A 23,268-nucleotide genomic window follows, 5' to 3' on the forward strand; every position below is an offset into this window, starting at 1 on the left:
AAGGCATTCATAATATATTCAGCTGTTTTAAAACTTGAATTCTCACCCATCTGAATTTCTTTACAAATGACTAAATGGAATAATCAATGGAAACAACCTGACACAGGGTCTTTGATTGTGACTTACCAATAACTGCAGAACCAAGCTGATGTCTCCATCTCAGAGGGCTCCTCAGAATTCATTGATAATACGTATAAAATATTATAGGAAGCATTCAGTTTCCCCAGGCCTTGCACTGAGAACCAGCAGAGTATCATCTTAGTGCTCAGTTCCAAATTAAACAGTCAGCTATTTGCAATCAGAGGGTTTCTGTCCCATAACCAGGTCTGAAGCCAGATTGAAATGGATCTAGATAATCCTTCTCATCCAGGATTCTGTTCTATAATGTTCAGTTAACCTGGTGTTACCTTGCATAGTTCACGCTTCCATAAACCAGATTTGAAGAGGGAAAATTTATCAATGTAGAGTGATCTGGATCTTGTTGCATGAATTCAAAGAAAGAAAACAAACAGCCTTGGAAAGATTGATCGGTAGTTTATTTACAACAGAATGTAAGAAAAGGCCATTTTAAAAACAACAATAATAAATAACTGAAAAAGCAACAATTAAGTGGTGTGCATGGTAACTATGAGACTCAGATCCTTCTACTTAGCCTTGCATTGTTTAACTTGGGTCACTTGGTCCTTCTTTCATGGAACTAGCTCATCTAACCAACATAACACTACTCCTATCAGCAAAACCACTAATATTATACACAACATTCAAAGTCACAAGGATTGGCACAGAAATGAAATAAAAACTCATCTCTATAAGTAACATTCAAAAATCAGAGACAACTGTAATTCAAAGACCATGCTGTCCACACAAGGGGAAAAACAATTAAGAGTAGTTTAGCTTCAAGCCTTTATGAAACAAGACATCTAAATAAAGTCTGAATAATGACAGTTGGAAAGTTCCTATTGACAAGTTCATGTGTCCTCCCCTATTGCATTTACTGGCTGATATAAATACATGTGATGTATTTTAAATGAATACATTTGATGTGTTTTAAAATTTCAGTGCAGCAAACCACAATTGCCTGGATCCAAAGCTGCATGAAAGGAATTCAGTTTCCCCAATGGGGCCTTCCTACCCCTGCTTTCCACTTCAGAACCCCATATGTCCTGGGAACCTCCAGAAGGATATGGGTTATGCTATGGGGGGATACAGTGGTAGGAGGGGATCAGTGAAAACCTTCTGCTTGTAAAGGAGCACTTTTGGATCAAAGCCAAAGTGTTATTACATGAGTGTAGCGCTCATTACTATTCAAATTAAAACAACATAACATTTGTTTTCTATTCTCACATTAACAAAGCTTTTAAATGATAAAACATCATCTGAATAAGGAAAACTGATTGAAGATGCAATTTCCAGAGCTGTCTATTTTGGAGAAGCGCCACTTGAATGGTCTTGTCCTGCAGGACCACAGCCTGGAAGATGATGTAGATTTAATATACAATCATGAAGTCAATGTTACTAGCAGGAGTTATGGCTGCTCAGATGCGAAGAGCAACAGGGCTCAACTTTATCCTACAGCAACTTGATATGTTATTGACAAACACAATTTGTATGTGTATAATGGGTGTTTCCCATAGTAAACACGTGTTGATAACATAGTCTTTAAACACCCTTGAGTCCAATCAAGGTTTCCCAATACAGGTACATGATTTTAAAGGCATCTGTATATCATCCACATGTTACTTGGCAAACGTAATTGATGCATGCACAGCAGTGTTGAGCCATCATTACTAAGATTCGCAAGGTACAGCTTTAAGTAAGCACTTCAATGAATACTTTGCCTGAATATGTCAAGATTGGGAGTTTAAAGCTGACAATTTCAAGAATCTATCTTACACATAGGAAAGGTTATTTTCAGAATATACACCTCCTAATTTATCTTCCCTAGCAGTGTTTCAACATATACAACTTGCTATTCACAAAAAAGGGCAAAGGAACCACATCACCGTAATGTAATAATACTCCAGTTTTGCTTTGCTGCACCACACTTTAAAGAGAGTGCCACTTTGTTCCACAAAACAAATAATATAAACATCTACATGTCTGTCTGTTCCTCAGAAACACCTCTAAAAATATACAACAGATTTTGTACAAATTAATTCAGACAAACCAGCAGTGAAATCCAGCCAAACCTTTTTTTGTATAAAAGACATATTAGTGCAACAAAAATATGCTAGGAATTTAATTTACTTATTCTCACGTTGGAAATATTTAAAAAATGTCATAGCATGAAAAGAAAAGAAAAAGTTGTTAAAAATTTGATAACCTAATGGCAAAAGCAGTGAGGGAAGACAGAATATGACAGAGGATTCTAGTGCAGACCATGAAAAGCATAGGTTATATTGTCATAGCTATTCCCCTAAAAAGTAACATTTTAATTTCTGTTAGCCCCCCACCAGTATAAAGACAGAGTGCAGGAGGCAGATAAGGATTGTGCTAGCCATCATTTAGACATGCAATAGAATCAAACTTTTTGTGTCTATTCATTAAGCACCAAATTTTGATAGCACATCTAGTTGAAAAAATGCTTATAGCCAGAGCATTAAGTAAAGGAGGTATCATAGAAAAGTCCATTATTATTTTTCCATCGCATGCTATTATCTTCCTGTTTCTGGTTTGCACTATGAAGTCTTTTAACTAGTATCTTCTTAAGATACATTATTCATTTACACAAATGCCTGATCTTATTCCCAAGCCAAAGTAACAATAATACAGTAGGAAGTGAGATGGTTTAAAATAAACCAACACAATAAAGCTGTTTAATGTCTTGTCATTAATTTGTGCAAAACCGTCTAAAGGAGGAAGGCAACATATATTTCTAGGCCTACAGAAATTATCACAATTAAATTGGTAGTAGTACACATGTCTGTTAACTATAGCTATATGCTGATTCATAGTAGGTTTATATAACAATAACAAAGCAAAGCAAAAAAAATTGCATGTGATAATAAGAAACAAAGATATTACATAGAACATCAGCGTGTTGTGGAATATGAGAATATGAACGATAACTGAGAGAAGGCATGAAGCTAAGTGGTGGGTGTATCAAGTACTGAATTAGAACTACTGGGTCTTTGAAGCTTTCAAATCCACACAGTACATCCCATTCTCCCATCACACCCCAACCTCCATGACAAAAACTACCCCTCAAAATATACAGCTTTGCATCTATTTAAACAAAAACCACTTGGAACTTGACGGGGGATTTAAATCATGCTACCATGCTTTACTAGGAATGTATTCACTAACTTATTTTCCATTATTCAAAGACGGTTTCTTTTAACACCCTGAGGTCTGTATGTATATTTCTATATGCCTCTGAGAGTACAAGGGTATAATTTCACTACAAGTTCATGACATATTCACCACTCTGCAAGGCCTGATATAGGTCGGAAAGGGCTAGTTACTAAGAACATTAGCAAAAGGAAATGGTTAAGGATTAAATGCAGTTTTGTCCTCAATTGTGTCCTCAACAGTTGGACAATGGAAGGACAGTTATTTCAGGACAAGAAAGGGCACCTTATTATTATTATTTTAAAAAAATATTTGGTAAATTGTGATATGGGGAAGTAACTGGATCTCATGAAATTGAAGGCTGATTGAAGACCAACAAGCCAGTGAGATTTTATCTCTTTCCCAAATGTCTGACAGGGTACAAGAGATACTGTAATTCTCCTTCTTTACCATAGCCAAAAGAACATCCTCTTAAATTCTGTCTTCCCTGTTGGAGAGAATTTTAATATGAAAGAAATAGTTCAGGAAATGGAGAGCAGGCTGCTTTGCTTCTGGAAGAAACCCATATTTAGGTGATTGCCACACGTCTTTCGTAGTGCTGTTGTGTTCTGTAAAACGAGGACTGGATCGAGATTTGTCTTTCAATTGTTATATGTAGGTAGCTAATTTACACAAGGTTTCTTTCCCCTCCACTTGAATTTAATAATCTGCAGTTACAGTATTGACTGGGTTTGCACAATCACTGTAACCCACTATGGCTTAAATAAGACACAATGAATTACAGTATCGGTGGCCATTTTGAATATTCAGCCTCTGGCAGGGGTTGCCATGGTTTATCATGTTGTCCAACAGATCATGGGTTATTTGAGGGTTAACACTCAAACAACCCCTGCCACCTGGGTTTGAATGGCATGACAAACCATGGCAACTCCACACCAGGGTTTTAATATACAAAATGGCTGCTGGCACACACTACATTCAACTGTGGCTTAAATAAGCCATGGTGGACTGAGGTGCTTGTATGAACCAGCCCACTATCTCCTGTTGGTCCATACACTGAGAGCTGAAACTGGGCTTCTCACACCCTTGAACTTATATACCCCACCACCAGTTTTGATGAAGTAGTATCGCTCTTTAGAGCTCCTTTCAGAATATTATTCAGCACTCAGCATCCCAATGCACGATTGTCTTGACAATGGATTTTCAGCATGGGAGCTTGTGTCTGACCTAAACATCCAGTTTTGGGGCATATATTGATTGTTCACCTTATCCCAGTCTGCTAATTACTGTTAACTCAGTCACCTGAATGGATGGTGTGTTTCCCTACCTACTGAAAGTGCTGTAAGTGGGGCCATTTTGGGGGAGATCTTAAAACTCATAACGAATCTATATGATTGTGTTCACTTATTCCACACACACACCCCAACTGTTCTACCTGCCTCTGGTACCAGAATGAAACAAAGGCGTTACCAATTAAAATAATCTGTTGTTTTCATCTGATCTGAAGAGACCCACTGTCACATGCAATACAGAAGATACAGCAAAGGAAGCGAGCAAGCTTAAGAGACTGCCTTTCCTGTTTGCCTTCCTCCTGCTGCTACGTTTTCCAGCATTCGTGTCTCTTTCCTCACAAGCTGAGGAACAAGTGGGTTGATAACTGAGTTCTAGGGAATGCCCCTCAGAAATCTTGATTTGTCCCAGGGTATGCCCATTATTCCCCTACCCCTACTTCACATAGGCACATTCTCTTACATTGAAGAGATCATTCAAATCAACAGAGTCTTGTGGCATCTTATTATGATTAACATATGCTAGTTAATATGCTAGTTAATAAAGGCTACTGCATTTTATTATGATTAATATTTGCTAGTCTTTAAGCTGCCACAAGACTGTTGTTTTTTTCTGCAACAGGCTAACATGGCCTCTTTCTGTGAAACATCAAATCAGTTGCTGAGCATTCTTCTCTATCATTAGCAGAAGGAGAAATTTTATAGGCTAGAAAGGCTTAATGCCTGCTCACAATCTTGTGAAAAATGGACTGATTTTTTCCTTTGAGTTTTAATGGGATTTGGATCATGACTTTTAGCAGCCTTCATAGGAATTCTGAGGGCTTGAATCAATCATTGAGTTAGGAATTAATCATGTCAGCCTCAGGTTTGGACAGCCTCTTCTCATTTAGGCGTTGTAAACTATTTCATTGCTTGTATTCCCATTTTTCTCCCTGCAACAAGACTCTCAAATACCAACATAGAAAAGCTATACAACAGCACACAATAAAAAGGAGTTACAAATTTTCTGGAAGATACAAATAGTTCAAGGGACTCAAAATAAGTATAATGACTTACACCCAGAGCGATAGCACACTGGTTCTTTAATTTTGAAGCGCTTAAAGTGTGCATTAGCTATACTCCAAATCCTGAGTTTGTATTCAGTAAAACTGGAATCTGAATAATTACTGTTGGTATTCAAGTGTTGATCAGCGAATAGCAGTTCAAAGGTTTACCTTAAGGTGCACTTGGCCTGAGAGTAAAAAGGATTTTAGAAATTGAGATAGAATGGCTTGAAATGAGAAATGTCATTTGAACCTGTCTCTAAATAGGACTTCATTCTCTAGAAGTGTCCTTGCCAGCTTGATTAATTTCTTATAACATCTTCAGTCATAAATATTGTTATTCTATATATGAGAATATCTTTTATTACAGATGCTACAAAGAGATTGATTTTGCAAGCAATTTCATTTTGTGTTGATAGCAACATCTGTCATATGGCTTAGAGCTTTAGTTTGGGAATCAGAGCACATGAATTATGTTCTTGCATGCATTTAGCTAACTAGTTTAAGGGACAAGCCTGAGTAGGGTGCGGGGAGTGGAGTGGGGAAGGCATACTTCCAGACCAATAAAAAATGTTTAAATAAAACAACAACCATGAGCTTTGCAAATACTATTCTGTCAGTCATGGCTTGTCATTAGAAAACATGCTGGGATTAGAGGGCTTTTTTGTCTGGATCTGGCAGCGTGAGAGTTTCTGGGGCAGATTTTTTCCGCGGCCGGTCTTTGGGAAGTGTTAAGAATTCAGGTGCCTCTGTGGATAGAGGTGTAGACGGAGCACTAGAAGGAGCACTGCGGATTGAAGAAGGGAGGGAGACATTAGAGATTGATATTGCAGGAGGGAAGATCCCAATTTTCTTGTTGGTGGCTTCCTGAGTTGCTCGTTCAAACTCTCGGACTTCATCCATAGTCATGTCTTCAATGAGAAGAGAAGAAAGATAGACTGATGTTAGAACTGTGAACAAGTTAATTGCGAATTTTTGCTCAGGTGCTAGTCCTAAGGATGGATTCCCATCCCAGTATGAATAGGTATGTCTTAGAATTCCAAAGTTAAGAGAAACTCTGGCCATCATGATCAGAACTGGCCACTGAAATTTCAGGGGCCACATTTCAGACACCACTATTCAGCTGACCACCCAAAGTATACTGAACTTTTGAGACTTGGAAGTAAATCCTTTCTCATGTTGGTACCATAATTAAGTCATCTATTTCTGTCCATTTTGGGTTTCTTCTATCAATGTTATATTTGTGTCTGTCCTCACTCAAACAAGGATAAAATATGCATTAAAATCGAATATGCATTAGGCCTTGAATTATAATCCAACACAGGCAAACCATTAATTATTTCTTTACTTGTATTATAGTTCCCTTAATCTAGTGGACAGAAGCTCTTTGCATCAGCAAACAGGTGCTTAAGGCAGGCTTATGAAACAACTGATGTGAGCTCCCATATAGATATGTTATGATAGAGCTGCACACAAATATTCCAATATAATTTTTTAGGGTGCCAATGTCATATAACTCACAGTAGTTTTCTGTATTATGAGGTAAGCTTCATTGCTGAAGTATCCCCATTTTTATTTGCATGGCAGACTATGTCTATTGAGCTCCTTCCAAAGAATACGGCAGGTTAGATCCTACTTAGAGTAAATCCATTGAAATCAATGGGACTCTTAGTAATGACTAAATTAAGTGCCATTGATTTAAATAGGTCTACTCTGACTAAATCTGGATCCAACCCCATGTTATTAAAGACACACCTTTAAATAATTAGATCTTTACCAAATAGATGCAGTTCCAATTAAAGTCAATTGTAAAGCTGCTGGTGGTTTCAAAAGAAGTAGAATTATATCACTTTGTTTATTGTCCCACCTGTGTCAGCATTGTGCCGCTTCAGACTGGAGGTGGGGATTCACGTGATTGAATGTTCTTTCATAAAATGTATATATACTTTTGAAAAAGTAGATGTCATGAAGAAGTATTTTAGACAAACCCCTATCCTGACATGCTATTTTTCTGTGTGTAGGATTTCCGCCCTCCTCTGTGGGAGCATTTCATCATGCCATTGCAAAACTAACCCACCCCATCCTGGGTGTAGGTTTACCGCCTCCTCAGCAGCAGCAGCAGCAGCAGCTATTATTATTATTATTATTATTATTATTATTATTATTATTATTGTATCTCTCATATATATATAATTTACATAAGGGGTTGCTCTTAAGAGGCATGATGTAACTGCTTTCCTCTATATAAAGACCAACATATTGTATGTTCATACAGAAAATTATGAGACCAATCACCACCAGAAAGATGTTGAGATTATTATGAATGGAACCACGATACTTCAGAACTTTTTTCGCATCTCTGTTGGAGTCATTCCTTCATGAATCATTAAACACCAAAATCAGCATAAGTATAGCTCTGAAAGGAAACTCAAAGCCCATTTGGTCTAGCTCCTCACACTCAAATGACTGAGAAATTAAATTCTGGCCCAGTTCACATGTAATGAGAAGCGCTGTGGGGATTCTTGACATGGTAGGCACTATTTTCAATATTAGGGGCAAGGCAGGGAGTGCCATAGTTTCTCATTACATGTGAACCCAGGAAGGATGGCTTGTTGGGGTGGCTGACAAGCCAACCAGAACCTACAGGGTGGTTTTATGTTTGTGAGTGGCTTAGGTTCACACTTAATGAGAAACTACGGTGTGCCCCCCCCCCCCGGCACCCTGAATTTCCAAAATGACTACCGCAACAACAAAAAACATGGGGAATTTCACCCTTGGTGGCTTCACATTATGTGCAAAGCAGGTCAAAGAATGAATTGAGACCCACTTCAAGTTAGAAAAATCAATGGTTGAAAAATATATATCCTATGTTGTTTTTCAATATGCTGACAACAGTTTTTCAATATGCTGACAACAGTCAGGAATGTCTTATAATTCATCTGGTAAGCATAATAAACCTTAAGGAATTGCACTGTTAATAATGGCTGTTGCAGAACATAAATGCAACCAGGCCAAATAATATTCACAATTTTTAAGAGTGAAAGGACTTGGATTTTCATTCACAAATATAATAAATGTCAGTTAGACATTACTGCACAATTCCACCGGAGGGCAGAGTTATGTTACTATAATCAACATTTCTCTCCGTCACCCCTAGAAAATTCCAAAGCAGGCTTCTTCTTGGTTATTTCTCTATACCAATTCAAAATTCAGGATGGGTTCACCAAAAGGTCAACTGAGATTTGCACGTCTCATATCAAATCCAGGTTAGTGTTATGAATGCCAGGAAAGGGTTTGTTTACCAAAGTCAAAACACAGCTTGGTTTCAGTTTCAGGTTTTCTTCAGTGAGTATGGGCTCACACATAGGAAAGTAAGAGGAGCTCAAGCTACATAGAGAAATAAATGCTGAACAGAAATACCAAACAAATTGTTAAGAGCCTCTTAAAGATATCCACCAGTTACAGTCAAATGGCTCACAACTTATCAAAATTAATTAGAATGCCTTTTAATTACTTTAGAATAGTTCCAGGAAAAGACTGGAAGACACGATTGCTACTAGACACATGAGGTTTCTAGTAGCCAGGGCTGATGTCAAAAGTAGGTATGGTTGGGCACCTGTCAAGGGTCCACACATAAGCAGGGGCCCACTGACAAGAGTCCCCTACAGTTGCTCCTCCTGTTCACCATTGCAACCTGCTCATTCACCTGCCTCTTCCTCCGGCCCAGACAATGGTGGTGAGGAGGAGATGCCACTGTCTGCTTGCTCTCTGTCTATCAAGCTAGCAGGCGGTAGCAATTTTGAGAAAGAGGATGGGGAGCAAATGCCACTAATTATGACAGCAGTGTGAAGGTAGACTCGCTATGGGAGGGGACCCACAGAGGGCATCTTGTCCCAGGGTCCTCTAAGCCAGCACTACCAGTAGCTTCCCAATAACAGAACATTAACGGCTGAGTTGATGCCAAACCACATCATGGGAAAAGGCAGGAGAGTGTATGGGTCCATACAATGCAGCACAGTAGTGTGGGAATGGAAATCCATTATCCTAACCAGTAAAACTGCAGCTGGATACCTAGCGACACTGTTCTGCATGTAAACATATGTCATCTTCTACACAGAATCATAAATGTTGGAAGGGCCTATTTAGACCATCGAGTCCAACCCAGGAATCCAGTTGAAAGCCTCCCTGACAGAGGGCTGTCCAGTCTCTGCTGGAATATTCCAGCAATGTAGAGCCAACCACATCCCTACACAGTCGGTTCCACTGTCTGACTACCCTGACGGTTAGGACATTTTACCTGATGTTCAACCAAACTCTGCCCTCCTGTAACTTAAATCCATTATTTTGTGTCCTACATCTTGGATGACAGAGCACAGGTTGTGGCCCTCTTCTGAGTGGCAACCATGTTGGTACATGAATAGTGCTACCATATCCCCTTCTGTCTTCTCTTCACAAGTCTAAACTTATCCAAGTTCTCCTGTCTTTCCTCACAGGACTTAGTTTCCAGTCCCCTGATCGTGAATTCACACTGACGTCAGTTCAGGCATTGATGGAGTAGGGCATTCATGGCCTGTTCCTAACAGCAAAGCAGTTACTCCCTTGAGCTCATTGCACTTGCACTGGTGTCTTCTGTTTCCTGTTTAGGCATTCTGATGAGGCTGAAGTAACCAATCCAAATCTCTGTGCACCATTCCAGAGATCTGACCAGATGGATCTCTTGTGCATACAGGTACCCAGTAATAAGAGGCTATCCATGTGCACAAAAGAATATGCAATCTGTTCCTGGAGAAAACTGCTGGGCAGGGTGCACACTGCCTGATTCTGATCTAAATAGACCACAGACGTTGGTAAAAAGGACGGAACTAGCACAGTGCCAGTAGAACCCTGTGCCAACTGGCACAGAGAGCTGGGATGTAAAATTGCCTCCTGGCAATTATTTTCACTGGGAGATATTGGTCAATATATCTAGGGCGCAATCCTACGCATGCTTAGACAGAAAAAAGTTATACAACTCCCAGCATTTCCCAGCCAGCCATGGCTGGCAGAAGAATGCTGGGAATTGTAGTTTTTTCCCCTGTCTAAACATGCATAGGATTGTGCCCTAAAAGTGTATATAGATGTACCAAAAAAACCACCCACAAGAGTTGCAACACATCATTCCCCGTAGGCAAGCCTGGTTCCATTTTGCATTCAGGATACAAGGAGCAGATATAATCAGCAAATCAAATACTGATCCAGCTTTTTGCTGATTTTTTAAAAAGTGCAGCATGTACGTTTGTCCAATTGAACGTTTCTTCGTTGCCTTATTTAAAAAACACACAGAACACAGCCCATTTTTTTTTTAAAGAAAACTGCTTTGAAGAGGAAGTGGCCTTCTGGCATCACAGGGGTTCACCAAATTAGCACTATCTGCAGCTGGTTCAGAACAGAAAGAATGGGATTTCCCTGAGCTTGACCTTTCAGAGAAGTTCAAAAGTTTGAAGAAAATGCATGATTTTACTGTGGGCTCGCTACTCAAATTACACACCCAGATCCTGGTGTTGGCCCTTCCATATCTCCCCTGGGTGAATGGCACACAAAAGGAATCCAGGATGACGCTTTGCAGTGACGAAGCCTGCTCCCACGGGAATCATTGTTATGCAGGATCTGACCTACACCCCAATGTATTTGGACTCTGTTTGCATTAGGAGACGGTGGGCAATATTTTTTAAAGACACTACATACACTTCCTTTGGCATGGCTCTCTATTTCATCCACAGGAGATGAATGTTGATTGCAAACTTTAATGTTGGTTTTTTCATGCATATTTTTCTCATATTCTCGAACATCTTCCATAGTCATATCTGAAAAAAGTTCAAGATGTTGGGGTTTTCTATTAATTCAGTCTAGGTTTTAATAAAAGGGAAGAGCCTAGGGAAAAATATCTTTCTAGCAAAAGCCAAAAAGCAGGAAGCCAACTAGCTTTATGAGGAATTACTGTTAACGAGAGTTAAGTTAAACCAGCCAAGGAAGATATAAGAAGGTTAAGTTGAAGGAAATCATAGTACAGGGATGCTTGGAAGCTGGGATATATTTGTGAAGTAAACAAGGCAAGAGGGTGCAGGGCTGCAGGCTTTGCTAGAGACAAACATCTTCTAAAATTAATTTAGAAGATTTCCTGGAAAAAAGGAAGGATTAAGGAACATCTCAAGAATGTACTTACCTTGTCAAGAATTTTCCAACAGAATTCTATAGTATTATACTGAATGACACATTATTCTTTATAATAACAATATACCTTCTTTATTTTAATAATACATAGCTCAGATTTTAGAGATTATGTAAAATAAACAGTCTATGGAATAACAGTGAAATTCTAGCAAGTAATGGATAGATTTAAAGTTTCAAACCCTTTGAAACGTAAGTCCAGTGACAGTTGGATATACCTGCTTTTATTCTAAAGTGCTTCCAGATGAGGCTTTTATCATGCCATCAGCCTGCCTCATTCATGTAATTTTTCAGAGATTCAGACAATTATGTCTTCTCCTCATAAACCCTGCTGCTATGTGTTCCCACTGTTTCTTCCATCCTTTTTCCTACAATGGAAAATCCATTAAGAAAGAAAAGATGGAATAGTTGCATGTCTTGCAATTAATAGTGCTAGGAACCCTCCAGCTGGAAGCATCTCTAAAGCTATGCAATAAAACCAAATGCTCTCCAGGTTCAGCATAATACATGGGCAGGGTTGTGTGAACTTTGGGAATGTCCCCAAGCTCTGCAGGAACATGCACAAAGTTAAATTCAACAATATTCTAATTTAGAGCAGAACTACTGAAATGGATGGGATTTAAATTAGACAATATTAAGGCCCATTCATTTCAATGGGTTTGTTCTAAGTAGGCCTAATATTGGATTTAACCCATGGAGTTCTACTCTACACAGGCTACCAATTATCTTATATGGAGGGAAGTGTTATTATACATTCCAGTATATTTCACTTCGACATATGGAAGAGTATATTTGTCAAATATACAGTATATTTGACATATGGCATAGATTTACCACATTACCATCTTACTACAATGTAGTATGAAGTCTCACAATACTTTCTATCGCCACTGACATGAGTCATGGATTACCATGTTTTAATATTAGTGTGCTTTTTCCCCACTTGGAATGAAGAAGCATTAAAGTGTTGATCAAAGAAGCTTAGAAGAAATGGAAATTGCATGGTCAGAAGCACTTTTGCCAAGCAAAGTACATGCTCTTCATTAGCAACACTTGAAATAATGTTATCTTGTGCCAAAGCTAATTGCATATTAGGCTTCGATCCTACACATATCTACCTGGAAGTAAGATTCACTGAAATAATAAAAATACTTCAGAGTAAACATGTTTAGAATTGGGGATTAGTGCACAATAGTGGGGATAAAGCACTTGGGTCCACAAAATCCACATTTTTAGAGTAAACTAAATCTCGATGTTTTATATTTGTCCATTGAATTCGTCTGCTATCACCGACTGATATATACCTTATTGAATATCTAGCTTTAAATATATAACAAATATTGAAGTAAGATGGCCATTTAATCATTACAGATTTGAAAGAAAGTGCTCCCTTATGTTACTCGATGGCCTTGTAGGCCCCTTCCAACTCTGCTATTCTATGACTTCTGCAACAAAATATTCAAGTCCCTAGTATTAAAACATCCTGAATATTAATTTGTCATTATCCAGGCACAGCAATCCAGACACAGGTCTGCACAGAGAAGTGCAGGGGATGGGAACTCCCATTGTGCAAGTGGAAGTTTGCTCACGCAAGAGAGACATACACACACTTTCATGGCTACAACAGTTGAATGACATTGTTCACATCCATTGCTGAAGCTCGGATTACTCTTTGAGGGACCTGGTTCTGTCTGCCAATCTACAGCATGAAGCACTGCATAAAACTACAAATATTGGGCCTGTTCAAACAACACGCTTAAGCCATGGTTAGGCCACTAACCCTTTTGCAGCAAATGATTAGTGAGAGTATTTAAACCATGGTTATGTAGCCACTCTGGTTAGGAATGGCTCACATGACACACTAAGCCATAATGTTCAGCTCAAAATGCTTAACCACCGTGGCTTAGCTTGTTGTCTGAATAGTGTCTGAATGTGCGTCCCATGGGTAGCGACAGCTCTACAATGCCTCATGAAGTGGTGATAGAAACCTATCATCTGTATACAGAGGACAGAGCTGTTGGAACTGGTAGACAATAGGGCCCTTACAAGGCAGATATGCAGGTGCTGGTGGGGCTGGGGGGTGACTGCACCAACCCTGCTCTCTTAACGAATAATACCACATAGAGGTTCCTTCTCATGGAACTGCTCATATTGCACTCTGCATACTGCACACACCCTAATCTGGTTGATCTCTTCCTCTATTCCCCATTCTGAGAGATGACTGTGGGTGTGAGATGCTTCTGGTCTCAAGTTGCAATATGGCCTTGAGAACTGTGAGCAGAACAGAGAGCATGTAGAGGATGAGGCAGCTTGTGACTGGCAGCTCTAGCATCTAATCATTCAATGGTTCCTCCAGAGCGCTCCAATCCCAGGGCTTTCGAGAAGAGATGTTGAAGTAATATATCACAGGACAGATCCATTGTTCTTTGCTAGTTCTGTCTCCCAGGACTAAAAATGTTTTATTGTGAAATCTGTTGACTGGATCAATACATTCTATTCTATTTTTCCAGAAGCAGGAACTTTAAAAGAGGTTTGGTTGGGTCTGTGGGAAAGTATAGCATTGGGCACTTGCTTGGAACGTTCAAATCCTTCTGCCACTATATGCTCCACATCCATCACTCATCCCTGTCCTCTTGCACTTTCTGATTCCCCCCTACCCAGGTTTATTACCTAGAGACACCTCTGTGATAGGGGCCATTCCAATATGATTGCCATGAAAACCTTGAGGAAGTGAATCAGCACCCCACTCCCAAAAAACTGAGCGCTCCCCTTCCAGGAAAAAAACGCTGCACCTATCTTTCTGAAATGTTGCAGGTTTCTTAGCTAGGGACACTTCTATGCATTTTCATAGCAACTGCAACGAAAATGTAGAGGAATAAATGCATCCTTTTTTCAGAACCCCCCAATCTGTGAATGCTGCTCTTGCAGAAAACTCCCTGCACTATTCATTTGAAATGGAAGGTTTGATCCCTTCAGAAGGAACAGCTATCCCTGCAAATTTAATCCAGTTCTGTCAAGAAATAAAAGTTATTGGCAGTTCCCATCAAAAAGAAATACAGCACCCTCCTGCCCATGTTCCCCGGCCACTGGTGTACATAGGCGTACTGCCTCTGATACTGGAGGTAAGATATAGCCATCAGGACTGGTAGCCATTGATAGCCTTCTCCTCCAGGAATCTGTTGAATCCCCTTTTAAAGCCATTCAAATTGGTGTCCATCACTACATCTTGGGGGCAGTGAATTCCGGATTTTAATTATGTGATGTGTAAATAAGAACTTCCTTTTATCTGTCCAGAAGCTCTCGCCAATCAGCTCCATGGGATGACCCGGGGTTCTGATATTACGAGAGAGGGAGAAAAATGCCTCCCTATCATGCCTCCTACCGTTCCCATCATGCCTTGCCATTACCTATACTGGGTAGGGCTGATGGAAGTTATAGGTCAAAACATCTGGCCTTCATGAACATCTGCTCATCCCTGCCCTACTGGATGAACACACCAATCTCTGTGTATAAAGGTGAGTTTTGTGGCCATAGTCAAAAGCTTAGTCCCATAGATAAACAGGGGATAGATCTGATTCTTTTTCTCTTAGAAAATGTGAGAGCAAACAAGACCATTACACGAAGCTCTGCAGATGTGAAGGATGTAAACCATATAAGGAAGCAATATTTATTCTGGTGCTCCATTCCTAAATGGCAAGTGAACATTAGAAAAGAGGAACCCATATGCACTTGATCCTCAGCTAATCACTCTTTTATGTTTCCTTAAACTTCTGAAATAAATTAATGTTATAAGAAAGTTCTCCTAACATGTATAACAGCTAGTTATAAAGAAATAAATCCATATAATGTTACTAAAGTCTGTGGAGCAGTGCTTCCATTGACAAGATTCATTTACTTCTAGTTATCATTACTAGAAGGGTGTGACAGATTGTCTTCAAGCCAATTCAGGCATTCAAGAACCATTGTAGAATAGTTCTATCATACGACGGAACTACATTGGTCACAGGACATTGAACGGAATATACTTTCCGGTTGCACGCTCCTCTCACGCTGTCGCATTATTTCTAAGCTACAATTAAGCATTTAGGGAAGGATTGTGATTGATCCATCAGTATTTGTTATAATGGATATTTTTTATTGACTCTTTCAGATAAAAACCTGCATATTGAGTGCACAATAAAGAAAAGTTTAGACTAATCCTGTAATATTCACAGTACTAATTCTTACCATTATTATGTACTGTTGCAGCATTAGAACCAGTGGGATTTAAACTGTATCTGTGAAATGAGTGGGCTTTGAAATATATGTTCTCATAATGCTGGCTTTTTTTCTTTTTTCTTATCTATGAATGCCTTTAAATGATCCTGCAGTTAAAATTATAGGCCAGTGTAGACATATTGCAGAACTATGGTTTGGAGATTCAGACGAGGCTGCGAAGTTGGAGTAGCAATCCCTCCCATCCTGGAGGGATGGGAAAATTTGTGCTGGTCTCCTTCTACCCAGGTTCATCTACCTCTAGTTAGAGGTGCCCCTAAATGTCAACAGATCCTTTTTTAAGGATCCTTTGGCTTTTCCTTAGTTTCCTAAACCATGGTCCTATGTTATATATATAAATCAGCCCTAATTTAAAATAACATGAGCAGAAACTGGGGACTGTAGCAGGTTCTAATATCAGAGTGTCAACACAGTGGCGGGATTGTAACCAGTGCTGCAGGATGTATGCAAGCCTTTCTTGGCTACAAAAAAAGTCCATTGGAGTGGTTGGATTAGAACCATCTTCTTTAAAAATGCATCAGCAGCATACCTTGATCCCTCTACAGCTTTGGCTATGAATGATATATGATGAGTGAGCTCTGTATATTTCTAAGGAAACAGAGGACAGCAGAACTGCTCTCTGTGATGGCTGTCTTAACCAAGGCTGCCAGAGCACAAATAAGGGGAGCATATAATGAATATGATTTTAGATATTTCTTGTGGCCAGAATGTGCATTTATTTTTTAAAACATGACTTACCGTACCACTCATCCACCCACGCAAAAGCCTGTCGGTGACCAATCAGCAAAATATCTTTGACCACCTGTAAATCAGAATGCGGTTAAAGACTTCTCTGAGAAACAAAACAAAACAAAAGGAGCAACAGCCAACAATATGTATGAATACATACATATATGTATGCATGTATGCCATTCTGAATGGCAAATCTCCATACCTATTTATAATGGCAATGGCATATTTCAAAATAATACTAATACACTAATAATAAGGGTTCCTCTAACTCCCAAAGAAAAATAACAGAAAAGCTATTGCTAATTTTGTATGTTCGTTTGCTGAAAGGTGCACATAGAAATAGTTCATTTAAAACAACAACACAGCAACAAAGACTGATAATCTGATAATGACTACACATACAGGAATAGGAGCAATGAAGACCTAGATTTTCAGCAGTTGGGCTAAAACTGGCTTTCATTTTAAAACTCTGGCTTTCAACTGGCTTTCATTTTAAAACTTAGTTATGTTCATTCCACATGTGAAAGGCCAATGCCCTCCAAAAATTATACCCAAGAGACTGAAAATCAAGATGGAGGATTGTTGAGGTATAAAATGGCTACAGGCTAGCAAACCACCCAGAGAGCTTCAGCTGTTGGGTGGTATAGAAATGTAATAGATAAATAAATGGATGGTTAGAATAGGGGTGGGCAGCTTGCGGCCCTCCAGATGTTTTTTCTGCGTTTCCCAACAGCCCTCACTATTGGCTATGCTGGCTAGCACTGATGGGAGGGGTGGGCCAAAACATTTAGAGGGCTACAAATTGATTTCATTTCAATTTATTTATTACATTGCTATACTGCCCAAAAATCGAAGCGCTCTGGATAGTTTATAAAGATTACAAACCTTAAAGATACAATAGTGTAACAGAAGAACTATTTACATACAGCATATAAATACACACACACACACACACACAATTTTAACAGTCAACAGTAAATCTCAGGACCAGTTGAAAACTCTTATCCTATGCTGCCAAATGCCTGAGGGTAGAGGAAAGCCTTAACCTCATTCCAAAAAGAAGCCAGGTGTGGTCCTCACTGAGGAGATTGTTCCATAATCAGGGGGCCGCCACCAAGAAGACCCTCTTCCTTGTTGCCACCTACCGAGCCTCCCTTGGAGGACAGCATCAGATGATGAGTGTAGTATATAGATAGGTTCATAGCAGCAGAGGCACTCCCCTCAGGTAAGTTGCCCTCCCTGGCTTAGGAAGTCAGAGCAGAAATACTCCGTTTCAAATTTCCACTCAGCCATAAAGCTCATTGGATGACCTTGGACCACTCACCATCTCTCAGCTTCTCCTAGCTCACAGGAGGATAAAATGGGCAGAAGGAGAAGCACATTACACCACCCTGAGCTCCTGGGAGTAAAAACAGAAAATGGCTACAAGAGGATACTTAAATATAATAATAAAGTCTAGAAGACAGCTCACTACCTTGATTACAGACATAGGAAGGCTACCAGACCCTCCTTCCTCTGAACATGCATGGAAACTAATGTTTTGAATTCCTAAATGAACACTAAAGATGTTGTTGTAGCTAGAACTGATCTTTTCCTATTAATCTTCCTAATAAACTTTTCGTAATAATCTTTGCTAGCCTGCTTTCCTAATTCACATGTACTGGTTGACTATAATCCCAAAAAGAAACAACCTGCAAAGCAAGCTAAAATTACATACAATTTGAAAGTGCATATTTTTTTCTATGATGCTAGGATGAAAAATTATATTTATTTAAAGTATTTTTCTTGCACTCCTCAGCCAAAAATGTTCCCAGAGCGGTTTCCATATAACGAGTTAAACAAGACAGTCTCTGCCAGAAGACCTACAATCTAAAAAGGCCTGAAACGCAAGGGGAAAGGAATAGGAGCAGAAACCCGGGGGGGGGGGGAATGAAGACTTTCAGCAGGGCTGGTGGAATGGCCCCACCTCCCCTTTGATTTCCCTCAGTATGGAATGGCTGCTGATAGTGACAGCTGAGGGAGGAGGAGCCTTCATGGAGGTAGTCTTCAATACAGCTGGTGGAATGGCCCCAATACGCCCTCCGTACAGCCTGCTTGAATGGCTGCTGGTGGAAATATTGCATGGAAGTGGGTGGAATGGATCTGGACACATGGGCACCAGGCCCCCTTTTAATGCATGATTCTTAAACGTATTATGTGTTTTATAACCTCTGAAGAAGGCCCCAAAGAAAATCTGGGCCAAAGTGTGATGGATCCAGTATGCTTGGATCCTGTCTCAGTGATGGTTTGACCCTCTCTGGTAGGATTACATTTTAGCAAAATCAGTTGGCTACTAGTCAGAGCTGTAGTAAAAGCTCTGTGTTTGTTTGTTTTAAAAATATGTATGTATGTATGTATGTATGTATGTATGTATGTATGTATGTTAAAGCTACTTAATTCTTGCTGTGGATTTATTTCTGTTTTATCTCTTCTTTTTCTAAAGTGAGCTACATCTACCCTAGGCAGGATTTACAGCAGAATACCCTCTGCAAAAAGTATGTCAGAATCTTTATAAAGAATTCAGGCATAGCTCAAAGGGAGTGGATTCCAAGGTCTTTGAAACATGGAAGAACTATTCATCACAACTGTAGATTTATTATCTGGACCTTTTGAGCATGCATTGGGATGCAAAGCATCAGAAGAAGGAAGCACGCAGGCAATGAGAATGAGCAACATTCACATTCTAATATTACTCTGATGGAATCCATTCCTCATCCTATAGTCTACAGCATTTCCTTTCCTGTTTTGTTCCTCTCTGCCTGTTTCAGACCGTGAACTGAAAATAAGCAAAAATGTGCAGAATTTTGAGCATGTAAATTGCAAGCAGATGCACAAGCAAATACATAGCTCAAGGGTTTCTCTTCCACCCACCCAGCCCCTTCTCTCTCATAAAGAAAGATACAGAAAAGAAGAATGCAGAATAGTTACATTCTTGATGTGTACGTTTCTGTCTAGATAAAACTTGTAGACAGTGCTGGGGAGGAGTCCGGGGTCATGGTGCAAGTTGGCACCATGACTCACATTGGGACAGGTCATGGTACAGTCCTGGAAGCAAAAGTTAGCTTGTTGGCTAGGAAGCTGGAATCCAGGACCACCATGGAAGCTTTTTCTGAAATGCTACCTGTTCCACACATAGGACTACCTGGACAGGCAGAGCTGAGGGGTCTCAATGGATGAGATAGTGGTGTAAGGAGTAGGGATTTAGACTTCTTAGGGGGAAAGTTTTGCTACAATCTGGGCTAGTACAAAAGGGATAGAATCCACTTGAACTGAAATGGAATTTGATTTCTGGCACTTAATATAAAAAGGCTGCAGTTTAGATTTTGAACTGACTCCTGGAAAAAAGCTGACAGAAACCAAGAAGCATCAGGTTTGGACTGAATCATCCTTAGGGGATGAGGGTGAAAATGTCTCTGTACATCTGAATGGGAATAGGATAGAACTAGGCAATGGGCATTCAACACGGATGAGCAACATGCACCCCTTTGGCCTTACCACTCCCAAGTCACGACCACTGAATTCCCACTGAATTTCAGCCGTGTGGCAGTGGTTGCAAAAAAGGCCACATTTTCACTTCAAAACAAGGTGCACAGAAGTTGGCCACATGAAATTCAGCAAGATACGACGGCCAGTCAAAGAGGCCATAGGGGAAAATGCACTTGCTAGACACATTTGCCTGTTTCTATGCTAATGCTAGAATCCTCTGAGCCAAGATGGATGATTTGGAGTGCTTGGTTCTAAAGGAGGACATCGATCCAGCGTGCATAAAGGAAAACTAGTGGAATGGAAAGAACTAATAGGACACGGCCATCTCTGGATATAAACTCTATAGGAAGGACAGGGAAGTTCGCACTGGAGTAGGTGTTGCTCTGTACATCAAAGAGGGCATAAAGCAGTGATTCTTGATTGGGGTTATACAGCTTCCCATGGGATGATCTACAAATCTGTGGAGGGGGGAATTCAGAACTTCAGAGGGTATTTGAGATTTTAGACAGTCCCTTCTCTTGTCTTACAATGACCTCAGACTGCCAGCGGAGAAGAATTGTTGTGTACCGTGCAATCTGCCCTGAACTTAAAATCCCCTGGGCCTTTACAAAAGTTGCACACTGCAAAGAGGAATGTAACAGAAATGCCCTCTGCCCTTTGAAGGCAAAACCCAATGAAAATTAATACCATTTCCATTTCCAATGAGACTAGGGATTGGTGTTGAGTTTCCAGAAAGAAAACTACCAGGAGGGCACTGTAGTACTACAAAGGCAAGGGAGAAGGAGGCTCTCAAAAAACTGCACAAATAAAAACTGGCACTTTTTTAGCTTCTAGAATCCACCACAACATATTCTATCTTTTTCTAACTCTGCCATTTGTCCATTCTACCACCTAAGAGAAATTACCAGCCCACTCACCAAGTAATGTTGTGTACTTGGTGGGTGGGTGTAGGTTAAAGATTAAAAAACACCGTCACAGAGTCAAACAAAACAGAATTTTAACTGAGGCATAGACTCCTTCACAGAATCGCTGTGTGTGGCAATACCAGGCCCCCAAAGTAATTTAGTACTGGCGATGAAATGCTCTGAGATAGAGAATAAAATCAGGGAGGCATCCACAGGAGAAAATGTTGTAGTAATGGTCATTTCAATTACCTTCTTATAAACTGGGTAAATGTATATTCTGGTCACAACAGAGAGGTAAAATCTGTTGATAACCAAAATGACTGTGCCCTGCCTAAAAGAGTCATGGAACTGACCAGAGAGGAGGCGGCCCTGGACTTAACCCAAAGTGCTCCCAAGACCTGATGTGAGACATAAGCATTGTTAAACTGATTGGAAACAGTGACCAGTGTGCTATGACATTCAACATATATGTCAGTGAACAATTGCCAAGGAAGTCCACCACAATCACATTTGGCTTCAGGGGCAAACTTCTGGAAGAAGAATTAACATGGCAAAGCTAACATGGGCTCACTAACTTTTTAGAGTTCTTTGAGAGTGTTAAAAAGCATGTAAACAATTCTTAGGCTTCTTTTTACCTACTAGCCCTGGAAGCTCAATTTGCTGTCATCAGATTTAAGATATTAGTAATGTCAACATTGTAAAAAAAAAAAAGGGGGGGGAAGAATATTGGCAGTTGCATTTGTATACTGCTCTTCCCCAAGGAACTTTTCAGTGGTGGCACCTGTGACACGTGTCTTGCTGTCACCCACTTTGTGGTCTTTTCAGTCCCAAGTGAAGAGCTTCCCCCACCATTCGGATGAAGTGCTTGTCGATCTTCACACTGTTATTTATTCTCTGTTGGTTTCTCTGTTGGTTTTATCCTGTGATGTCTAACTTGTTTATTTATTTATTTTTATTATTATCTTGTATTAGTATACTTCCCAGAGAACAACAGTTATTGGGTTGTTTTAAGATACAATATATAAATAAACACGTAATTCCAAGAAGTACATGGGGTAAATTCATCCTCACTATAACCTACTGAGAGATAATGAATTGCCTGAGGCCACTCAGTAAATTTGATGGCCGAGTAGGGATTTAGACTTGAGCCTCCCTGATCCAAGCCTGATACTCTATCCATTACGTCTTCTTGATTATATATCCAGTAAGATGTAATTTGTCTACAGCATCATAGCGCAATAGATGATTCCAAATCAAGATGCCCTCAGGCCAGTGGTCCCTAACCTTTTGGGACCTGTGGGCACATCTGGGAATTTGGAAAACTCTTGTGGGAACCACCACAAAATGGCTCCCATGGAAGTGGCTAATTATATAATGGCTACCGTGGGGGGCTGTCTAGTAAAAAGTGAACTAAAGAGGGGCAGGAAAAAAAATAGCATGCTAGAGAATGTGGAGGGGAAAACAGCAAAGCAAAGGGGTAGAGAAAGAACAAGACTGGAGGCTAGGAGGGAAAGAAACAGTGAGCTAAAGAGGAGAGGAAATAGTGAGGCCAGAGGCTGGGAGGGAGGGGGAAATAGCAAAGCAAATGAGTAGAGGGGAGAGAAAGAGCAAGGCTAAACGCTAGAAAGGGAGAGAAAGAAAACTGCCCTAACATTTCTCAAGGTTTTTCTTAAAGCAATTTTTTTTAAGGGGACATGGAGGGGAGACCTTCATGGGTGCCAATGGAGGTTCCAGTGGGTGTTATGGTACCTATGGGTGCTGTGTTCGGGACCCTCACCTCAGGAGGCATTTCTGATTTACTCCAAGAAAAATAATGATTTGTGTTTGACTGGTTGCTCAAGTGTCCCTCAGGGTAAAAGAACAGTGAAAAGGGCAAAACCTGAAACATAGGTGCTCTTGAAGTATGACATTCCCCATCCTTCCTAAACGATGATTTGCCTCTGTTTCATTCACCTGTACATGGATGAACAGTATCTGTGGGGGTGTTTGGACAATCACGTT

The 23,268-nt window shown here is 40.0% G+C and overlaps 1 protein-coding gene across 2 annotated transcripts in view; it reads right to left on the reverse strand.

Annotated features, from left to right (window-relative positions):
• Nucleotides 1-518: 518 nt before the first annotated feature.
• PITPNC1 (phosphatidylinositol transfer protein cytoplasmic 1) overlaps nt 519-23,268 on the reverse strand; it is a 145,568-nt gene continuing 122,818 nt past the window's right edge. Inside the window, exons 7-9 of one of the 2 annotated variants that reach the window (XM_063120031.1) lie at nt 16,844-16,907; nt 11,348-11,466; nt 6,458-6,534 (exon numbers count right to left, since the gene is read on the reverse strand). In XM_063120031.1, coding sequence (XP_062976101.1) covers nt 6,529-6,534; nt 11,348-11,466; nt 16,844-16,907 — 189 coding nt within the window. In that variant the 3' untranslated portion in view covers nt 6,458-6,528. Of the gene's footprint in view, nt 6,535-11,347; nt 11,467-16,843; nt 16,908-23,268 lie in introns of both variants that reach the window. The other variant, XM_063120030.1, reaches the window with a different exon arrangement.

The sequence above is a fragment of the Elgaria multicarinata genome, chromosome 3, assembly GCF_023053635.1.
Source record: "Elgaria multicarinata webbii isolate HBS135686 ecotype San Diego chromosome 3, rElgMul1.1.pri, whole genome shotgun sequence".
Lineage (NCBI taxonomy): Eukaryota > Metazoa > Chordata > Lepidosauria > Squamata > Anguidae > Elgaria > Elgaria multicarinata.